The following is a 9,738-nucleotide window of genomic DNA, read 5'->3' as shown; positions in this document are numbered from 1 at the left end:
GGGCTGCAGCCCAGGCCCAGGCATCAGCGGCAGCCGAGGGAGCACGTTCCTCAGCTGCTGGTCACGTTTATGGATGCGCCGTGGAAAACAGCTTAGGGAAGGTGACAGCTGAAGCGTGGGAATGAACTGACCGTAGGGACCCGGTGAAACTGAAGCGTGGGGAGATGCCGTGAAGAGCACAAGGTCACCCGGTGGCCTGGCCGCAGACCCAGCCCTCCCCAGTCTTGGTCCAGAGCTCTGCTGCCGCGGAGCAAGCAGCTCCTACCAGAACCTCTCCGCCGGTGGCCCGTGGGGGAGGCATTCAGGCCAGGATCGCCTAAAGGGTCCAAATTACACTTCATCCCTGCACCCCCGCTGACTAGGAGCTTTGGCAGGGGAGCGGGACTCACGCGGCCCATCACTAGGGGTCAGCTGGCCATGAAGAGCAAATCTCAGCTTGGCCCCGACCCATCTGCTACTTGCAGGGAGATTCCTCCTTCCTATCTCCCCCCCTCCTTCCGAAGTGGGTGTTGGGAGGTTGAGACATGCACCGGAGAGAAGTGCTCCTCAGGTAGCTAAGAAGTCAGTGAGAGAAAGAGAAATACGGACACAAGTTTTGTCTCGCTTGTGCCGGCATGGCCCTGAACAGCGATGGGTGATGTCTCTGCCCCAGGAGGCTGTGAAAGGAGAAAGAGGCAATATACCCCCAAGCAGGGAGCAAGCCGTTCCTGAGCATTGAAGACCACCTTACTGGAGAACGAACCAGCTTGGGAGAAGAGACTATATGCAACATCTGGTATTCAGCTGGTCACACACCTTTTGGTGGTCTGACGGGGTGTTCAAAGGACTGCCTGTTCCTCCGAACGTCCCTCCTGGCAGCTTAAAGCCTCCAGTGGCCTGAGATCCAGGCTCACACCCCATCAGTTTGCACGCTTCCGTAGGGCAGCGCTATCGAACACAACAGAGCTGCCCAAAACCGGGACCACCCCCAAGCCCTCCAGGGCTTTTCAGACCCCACGGGTACTTACTTTGCTAACTTCTTAAAGCCAATGGCCCTCTTCTTGGTAGGTGTCCCATTGACCCCTTTCCAGACGTGGGTGTTCCACGGGTCCGGCTAGGAGAGAGAAGAGCAGCAGCAGTGCTCAGAGCTTTGAGAAACGTATCCGCAGCACTGAGCGCCGAATTCCGCTGGTCAGGAAGGGGAGGACTAGCTGGCCTCTTCACAGCTCTTGATCTCCCGTATAGGTCCCTGATCCTTGGAGCCCCGTGGGTTTCTTGGGGCCGTTGGGCAATGAAGTGCGCACAGAGAAATTGCAATGTAATAAAACTCTGCTGGCTTGTAACGGCATCTGGCCAAACGCCTCCTCACCTCTGAGATGAGCGTTAATAGGCCACAGGCAAAAAGAAGGCAGCCAACGCCAGAAGGGAAGAGGTGATGGAAACACATCCTTCCCCCTCCCAGCCCATGGTTTGTGGGTTTTTTTCTCTCCTGAGAGGCCCCTTGGGAAGGGGAGGCAGCTGGAGCAAGGAACGAGCGCACAGAAGCTAATTCAGTGCCCTCGCAGGCGGCTGTCTGTAATCGGGGCCAGGAACCGTCGGGGTTCCTGGTGGACTGGTTGTAGGAATGAACAGACTGCTCCTGTGCTGCGATTGTTCCTTAAGGGCTCTTGACTAAAGGTCACATTGTGTGAAAACCACCGGAGCAGGGATGGTTGGCTAATGAGGGCATGTTTGCTTAGGGGCCTTTTTCCCCATGGTCTGAAGTGTTAAATACTCAAGCTGTTGGACCCCCGAGCTGGCAGGAGCCGTCCATTCAAACCTGCAGGCTGGAGAGCGGAGGGATGTGGCGACCGCCTGGCCGTTTCCCCACCTGCCCACCAAAGTGCAAAATGAGGCACTTCCAAAGGGAGGAGCTCTGCTTAGTTCCGCTTCCAAGGGTAAAAGCTGGGGCCTCAGGTGTCCCGTGTTCCCAGGGAGGGGCAAAAAGCCATTCCCCGGGGGAAGGGTGTACCATCCAGGGGTTTATTACACCACATGAGGGGGAACCATCAATTAGATTTGTTCATGAACCTCAGTGCCTCCACAGGGGCGGCTTGTTGAAGGGAGTAGACGGTGTCCCTCCCCGAGCTCCAGCTCCCACCCTGCTCTTGGCCATATGTTGGGCAGGCAAGACCGGTGGAAGGTAGGGTGCGGACAGTACCTGGTACTCAAAGGAGGGTGTGAGACGGTAGTTGAGCATTTCTTGATGGAAAACTGGGGTGATGCTGCCAGACATTGGTGGGACAATCCACACCCAGTCGGCAGGACAGCCTCCACGGCATCGGTACTCATTCTCCATGTGCTTGATAAAGGACTCAGTGGCTGAGTGGTGATCCACAATAGTCACTTTGTCGCTCTGTTGGAGGGCGAAGAGAGCAGAGCCAACAGCTGTGGGTTCACACACGCCAGAAGGCAAAAGCCAAGATTTTACATTTGGAGCTGTTTGACCCGAATATGCCTCACTCCCATGGTCTTACAGGACTGTACCTTTGGAGATGACACAGCATGGCTGCTGACCCTGTTCTTCCCAAGGAGGCTGTGAAGCTGCCCTTGACCTTCCTGAGTAGCTGCGCTATGGGATGGCTGTTCCCTCTGTTGGCCCTGCTTGGGCCAAGCAAAGACTAAGGTGGCATGAACGGGATGGAGCATCCTCTGCTCAACCTCTTGAGGAACTCTTTCATGGCTTGCACAACTCAAGGAGCAGCTCTGATCCAGCTCAGGGAAGGACTACCACCCTCTGAAGCTGGGTTGCCAAGGACTAGTTTTGCTACTCAACCTTTAAATGCAAGCGGAAGGAGAACCTGGGCCAATTCTTGCCTCGTGGAGGGCACAGAAGGGCTGGATCTTGCCCCCTCGGGGCACTCCCTCTGGGCTGGCAGAGCTCAGATGCTGGTAGTGCTGTCTTTGCAACATCCTGGGCACAGAGATTATTAAATTTCACTGCAGGCTCCTGAAACAGCCCAAAACTAGGAAGGCATAGCCCAATTTCAGCTGAGTCTATCGGCTGCTGCCATTGTCCTTGGGCAGACGTCTCCACCCTTGTCCCATCCAATACTTGTGTCCCTCAAGCCTGACCCAAACACCACAGAGTCATGCTACTCAGGTACCTGGAAGCTGTACAGCACAGCAATGTTGATCTCCACCAGGGCCTGGTCCTTCCACAGCGAGGAGGTTTTCCTCATATCCAGATTCATTTTCTTGGCCACTTGCTGTAACAAAGCACGGGAGAGGGTGAACGCTTTTAATGGCCAAGAACCGAGGGCTGAAGATCTCTGCTTGGGGAGAGGAACCCAGCGGAGTGACCCAGGCTGGCACAAGGCAGCCGCAGGGCAGGGCAGCACGCTTGCGACGAAGGGCTGACGTTTTGCCTTCCTCTGAGAAGATGTGGTCCTGCCTTTTCCTCTCCAGGACAGAAGCAAGGCCAGCCTGGCCTCCCTTCCTCCCCCGGGGCACAGGAAGCTGACTAAATGCTGCTGGAAAGGGCCGTCAAGAGCAGTTGCCCTTTGTGGGAGGGGAGGAGAAGGGTGGGTCCGTGGGACAGCAGGGGATGGTGGTGATCCATGTGCTGGGAGGAGCAGACCCCTGCGCTCCTTCCCGTGCCAGACCCACTGCTGCTCCCAAACTGCTCTTTCTCAGGTCAGGCGTCTGCTGACCCATAAGATGCTTTGAGAAGTTTAGGGGTTGCTTAACAGGCATCAGACTTGCTGGGTTAAGTACCAGCTGGATCCACAGGACACAAAAAAACTTGCCAGCCCATCACGCCCTTGACCATGTGGCTCCAGGAGAACATAACTGCTCGTTCTAAGGGAGACTTGGATCTCCTGTACTCTCCCACCCAAGGCAACACCCTTCCAGCGCCCTGTCCTGCTCCCCGGTAACTTCACACGCACCCACTGCACCCCAGGAGCACCTGGCCTCCTCGAGGAGGGGGAATTACCTCCAGTATGTTGTAGCGAGAGTTGTCACAATAGTCCCGGACCCCAATCTCCGTGCCCATGTACCAGCCGCTGAAGGGGCAGGCGGAAAACTCCAAGCCGCCAATCTCCAGGAGCATGTTGGAAACTGCTGGCAAACCATACCACTTCAGGCCCAGGTCCTTAAACCAGCCGAACCTGCCGGGAGACAACAGGGTCGGGCAATCAGCTAGACCTGCCCTGCCCAACGCAGGCAGGGGAGCGGAGGAGGTTGCTTTGTTGTCAGCCACCAGGCTGAAGGACGTGTGAGCAGAAGGGTTCCCGGAGGCAATGTCTCCCTTAGGGGCTGCTTTCGGGGAGACAGCGATATATCAGGAGTGGCGTAAGTCCTGGGAGGATTCAAGGAAAGGGAAACCAGCCCTGAGGCGAGGACACAACTTGCTTTCCACCTCCAGGTTCTGCCAGCTTTACATCAGAGGGGAGGGAAGAGCTGGAAGAGGGTCTTGGGTAAAGCACCCAAGCCACGACAAGGGAAGGCCAAGCACATGGGGTGGCTTAGGGTGAAACCAGAGGAGCTGAGTCCTGCTGATCCCCTCGAGCAGTTCCAGGTCTTACTCTGACTTACTTGGGGTGCCGGATGGGCACTTCCAGCACAAGCTCCGGGGGGATTTCAAAGAGCTCTGGATCGTTGCCATTGGCTTGGAGGAGCAGAGGCAGGATATCGAAGCGCCCATGCGGTGCCTTCCACCCTTGCTGAATGCAGATCTACAGGCCAAACAAAGGCGGGTTTAGAAGTCCCAGCAGATCACCTGCTTTTCAGGCTTTATGGGCAGGGGGTTGCATGGCACTGAGCAGGGTCTCCTAACAGCACCTCTACTCAAGCCCTTGCGGGTGAGTAACAACCTCCATCCAAGGGAGACACGACATGGGGTTGCCTGTCACAGGCAACCCGTGGCCACGTAAGGGGGATTTGGGCTGAAGATGAGCCTAGAACTAGATCCCCAGGCAGCATCACGGCTCTGAAAAAGCTGCTTACCCTATTTGTGCCCGTGATGCTGAGGGAGAAATTGGGTGAGAAAAGCAGAGGAGTTCGGGGAGGGCTGAGCAGAGCACCAGCTTCGCTTGGCGGCACTGCAGCGGATGCGATAAACCCTGCCTGACCCAGCACCCTCCTCGCTCTTGGGATGGTCAGAGCTTCTGCTTGCCCCCACCAGCCCCATGCTCGTGGTGCCCAGGACGGTTGGCTTCCGCCGGTACCTCTGTCAGCTCCACGTTTGCGGGGTCCCCCAGGACAGTGCCGTCGGGCTGCTTGTAGCCAGCGTAGCGGATGAGCTGGGCGTTCCAGATGCGGAAGTCATGCTTGCTGTCCGTCCGCTGCGGGAAGATGGTAATAGCAGACCTGGAAGGAAGAGGCAGCCGGTGAACGCCGGGGGAGTTGCAAGGGGACAGGACACGGGCCATCGGAGGAAGAGCCGAGTGTCGTGGGGGAAAGGTGCTGCCCCTGCCCGCCACCACCCTGGGCACCACCTCTGCTTGTGCCCCGCACAAACCCCAGGCATTTATTACACTTCCTTCACCGGAAGAAATTGTGGGCAGCTGCACCCCAGCTCCAGAATTTGGGGTGTTTCCAGCAATTCAGCTCCAGGCAGCAGCTGGCTGCTCACGTGGGGTTTCAGACAGATCTGGAGAGCAGTCCGTGCTCTGCATTTGATGCAGAGTGCAGGAAAGGAGAAATAATTGGAAAATCTTTGAGGTCCCACAGAGAGCAAGAAGAGATATGCTTGGACCAGCAGGACACCTTCCCCTGAGATCAGGTCCCTCTAACGCTCCCCAGGGCAGGTGCTGGCTACAACCATCCTGTTGCGCGGCTAAAGGAGACCATGTCAGCAGGGCCCAGAGCGGGGTTGACACGCATCCAGAGGCCGTCGGATATAAACCCTGGTGACTCCCTGGTGGCTCACCTGAGGTTCCCTTTGTTGGTGGCGTATTTGATGTGGTTGCAGATATAATTGAACATGCCGTGGGCGGTGGTGCAGTCCCGGGCATCAAACACCTGAAACAGTGGAAGCAATTGTGGTGATGCTAAAGGATGCTCCAACTCCTAGGGCAGAGGCAAACAGAAGAAACATAGCACAGGGAAAGCCCTAGAGGCCACCATGGCTCGTTAGGTATCTAAAGCTCCATAATTATGTGTTCCCTGCCTTTACAACACGTGGATGTCTAATCCAGCTGCCCCTTCTGCTCTGGAGAGGTGAGTCATCTGCTGCTCAGGCAAAATCCCCCTCAGTCTAGTGCTCTCAACCTGCTGCTGTTCCTGGCTTATCCACCAACAGTTTTGGTTTCTGCTCTTTGCCTCTTGTAGATCAAGACTCAAAGCTGAAATAGGGTGGGTGTCAGTCAGGCCTGGGATCCACTGAGAGGGTGGGGAATCAAAGCAGCACAGAATGGCTTGGGTGGGAAGGGACCTTTCAAGGCCACCTAGTCCAACCCCCCTGCAGTGAGCAGGGACATCTTCAACCAGATCAGGGTGCTCAGAGCCCCGCCCAGCCTGACCTGGGGTGTTCCCAGGGACGGGGCATCGACCAAAGGAGGGGGAAACCAGGAAAGAGGGTCAACAGGAGACTTGAAGACGACTTCTTGCAGAAATGTCTCCCCGCAAGGCTCAGATATGCCAAAAGACACCGTGGAAGAGGAGAGCGGAAGGCTGAGCTGGGAGCGAAGGAGGCCCAGCCTCCATGTCATCCCTGCACCGAGGGGTTGCACTGGAGATCACTGGTTCGGATCCTACCCTACGCTTCCAGCTAGGCAAAAGGGCACTGAGCCAAATCTTCTCCTGCCATAGCATCTCTGTACCAAGGATGAGCGTGTCCTGCTGCCTCTCCCCAGGCAGAGCAATAGTTTTGGAAGCAGCATGTAAGATACTGGAGCAGCATCTGATTTTGGAAAATGTTCTCTGGAGCGCCGGCTTCCAGCTGGCCCCGTTTCAGACGCAGACACCTCAACTACATCTAACCCCCACAGATGCTCTTCCAGCTCCTGCTGTCTGCCCAGCCTATGCACCCCTAAAGCTGTCGAGGAGAGCATAGCTGCCGTGTGCTGAACACCCGCAACTGTACCCGTCTTGTGCTTCCCCAGGTGTTTGAAGAGCAACTTTTGCCTCTCCAAAACTCCGGTGCACCCTTTGGCAGGTCACCTGCCAGCTCTTTTCAGCTGTGCCGGTGCTCACCTGCAGCTTGGACCACTGAATCCTGCCCACACAGCGCGCTGCATTTCTCCAGGCATGCTTGGCTCCATAGATCAGCTCTGTGTCCCGCAGCTGGTAGGTATCAGTGGCTTCAATCTCCTTGGTCACTTCCTCCAGCCGTTCCATGTGGGCCTTGGAGCCAGATCTGCATGTGCGGGGAACGGAGGAGACGGCAGTCACCAATCACCTCCATCACCTCCGGCAGTCACCTCCACCGGGTGGTGGGCAGGGAATCCTGCTGCTCTCCACCTTAGCTCTTTCCTTCTTAAGCACACGTGCACATATACACGCACACGTGTGTGCTTTCAGGTAGACGACCAAGTGCCAACGGGAGAGGTCAGCAGTTCCGCAGAGGCACCCAACAAACACTAGGAATGAAGCTCCCCCGAAGAAGCAGCTGAACGTGGAGCACCACGGTCTCACCCTGCGTTGGCTCGCGAGTGTGAAAGATCAGATCATACGTGACACCTCAGCGTAAGCAGCAGCCAGGGCCTGCGACCTTGGCCAGCCAAAACTTACCTCTTTATGGAGGAGTAGTACTGGTCAATGAAGTCCTTAGCCAAGAGGAGCACCTCCTCTTTTGTCCTGGTATCCTCTGACTTGCGGACGTGCTGGCTAGGGGTCATTACTGAGCCCATGCAGATCTGCTCGGTGCACGCGGTGGCCTGGTGAGACAGGAGACAAGCGTGTCTTGGGCTGCTGCAGCACTTTTGGCTACATGAGCTGGGCTGGGGGAAGTCCACAGTTAGCCAAGCAGAGGTTGGTGGCATCTTTAACACCCAGGGACACTTCCAGCTGCTTTGTTTTCACTGTTGTGTTTTACCTGTATAAAACTATTTGTTTTGGTAACGTTGTGTAAGACAGCTCAAGCATATGCAGTCATCTCTTGTCCCACCTGGTATGGACAATCGAGGCTCACTAGGTTCTTACCCCAGCTAGCCAGAAAGTCATAAAACTTTTCCTGATTTATCCCAGATGGGCTTCCCTCTCACCCAGCTTATTGCACCAGAGGTTTGAAATTCAGACACTCCCGGAGGCAAGAAGACTAGCCTGAACTCATCTAGTTCTGCATTTCCAGGTAAAGTCATCTTGGAAACACTGGGATCCACTCAGTTACGCTCAGACAACTTTTGGCCGGTCCTATCAACTCTACTCACCATCGCCGTCTTGAGGTGCAGGGTGTCGTGAAGCACGGAGCCTGTCTCCCAGTTCTTGATTTTGACAAATCGCGGGCATTTGGAAGGACTTCCATTCGCTGTGTTCTTAGTTGGGGACTGCCGCCCAGATGGCGGTGGCTGGACAACAGTGAAGACCAGGCACAAGGTTAGTATTCATCAGCGAGATAGAGGAAAAAGACCACGACAACAAGCAGCATCTTGTGTTAGTGGATGCCTCTGCTTAAATCCTAGTGATAGATAGCGAGACAAGGTATACGATCCAAGTACTGGCAGCGTCTGGGATCCTACAACGGAGCAACCAACTCTCAATGCAATTGAGAAGTCACCTCTGTTTACAGAACAGCCAAACCTGTAGAAAAGGAGTTAAAAAACATAGGCAGAAGTGGCTTAGGGGAAGGCTGTGTTCAAGTTTCCCAGTGGTAGACGCACCTCACTAAAATATACTAGATGTTTCTTTTTAAGGAGCATCACCTGCTCAGGCTTTACACGCGCCAAGCTCTGCCTCACCGATACGAGCACCATGAGGTAGAGCCAACAGCCGACCGTTCCTCCAAGCAAGCCCAAAGGCGCATCTCCTTTGAAAGAAACGCTGGGAGATCGTAGGAATAAGGATGGATAAGTGATGCGAGTGGGAGGGCTGCTGAATTCCGCGTGCTTGGATCACTTTGGTCTCAGCTCTGAATCTCCAGCACACCTGGAGATACGTGCCAGCGTGAGGAAGAGCCTCGGCCAGCAGAGAGCTTGTAACGAGAAGAGCTGGCTGCAACATCTTCTGTAATATCTAATATTTCTACTGTGACCCTTTTTCTCCCCAAGCACTTAAAAACTTCAAGTGCAATCAGTGTCTGCCAGCGGACGGTGGGACAGCGAGATCCGCGGTGGAAAGCAGAGACGTTTCTTCTAGGGATCAGCGCTCGCAGCAGGGTGTGATTCAGTCACGGCGACCACAGCGGAGACCTGACCCCACACCGGAGCGTCCCGTCAGAACCTGCTTCCATTTGGCACCGCTCAGAGGCTGGCATGTCTGCGAAGTAGATCTGGGCTTGGACCGAGTCGTGGTGTAGCCGTCCTACACGAATCCTGTAGCTTGTGGCCCTTCCTAAATCCATCTGCAAGGTTTTTTAAGGACGGCAGAGCTGTGCGGAGTCTCGACCCTCCTTTTTGGTGGCTCTGGGCTGACGTGACCGTTGCCGCTCGCGGACTTGCAGCAAGGGTACAAATCCAGCATTGCAGGCTGAAGGACCAGCTGAAGAAGAGCCAGCAGACGGTGGAAGAAGCTCTTGTTGCAGAACAAGCACTTTCGCTGACGAGCAAACCCAGGAGGGAGAGCAACGGGGGCCACCAGGACGACAAACTTTGCCGGGCAGCGGATGGCTCTGCTCTT

The 9,738-nt window shown here is 55.6% G+C and overlaps 1 protein-coding gene across 1 annotated transcript in view; it reads right to left on the bottom strand.

Annotated features, from left to right (window-relative positions):
* The window catches only part of LOC104628014 (nitric oxide synthase, brain-like), a gene marked incomplete at its 3' end in the record, with an annotated part of 14,813 nt that overhangs the window by 2,363 nt on the left and 2,712 nt on the right, over nucleotides 1-9,738 (bottom strand). The window contains 10 exon segments of the mRNA XM_010296441.1: nucleotides 1,008-1,093; nucleotides 2,180-2,374; nucleotides 3,126-3,227; nucleotides 3,956-4,130; nucleotides 4,558-4,697; nucleotides 5,190-5,331; nucleotides 5,894-5,985; nucleotides 7,159-7,321; nucleotides 7,696-7,841; nucleotides 8,334-8,471. Coding sequence (XP_010294743.1) covers nucleotides 1,008-1,093; nucleotides 2,180-2,374; nucleotides 3,126-3,227; nucleotides 3,956-4,130; nucleotides 4,558-4,697; nucleotides 5,190-5,331; nucleotides 5,894-5,985; nucleotides 7,159-7,321; nucleotides 7,696-7,841; nucleotides 8,334-8,471 — 1,379 coding nt within the window.

This window comes from Phaethon lepturus, unplaced genomic scaffold (genome assembly GCF_000687285.1).
Source record: "Phaethon lepturus isolate BGI_N335 unplaced genomic scaffold, ASM68728v1 scaffold34411, whole genome shotgun sequence".
NCBI lineage: Eukaryota > Metazoa > Chordata > Aves > Phaethontiformes > Phaethontidae > Phaethon > Phaethon lepturus.
Note: the sequence above shows the minus strand (reverse complement) of the source record. Positions and strands in the feature narration are given on the sequence as shown.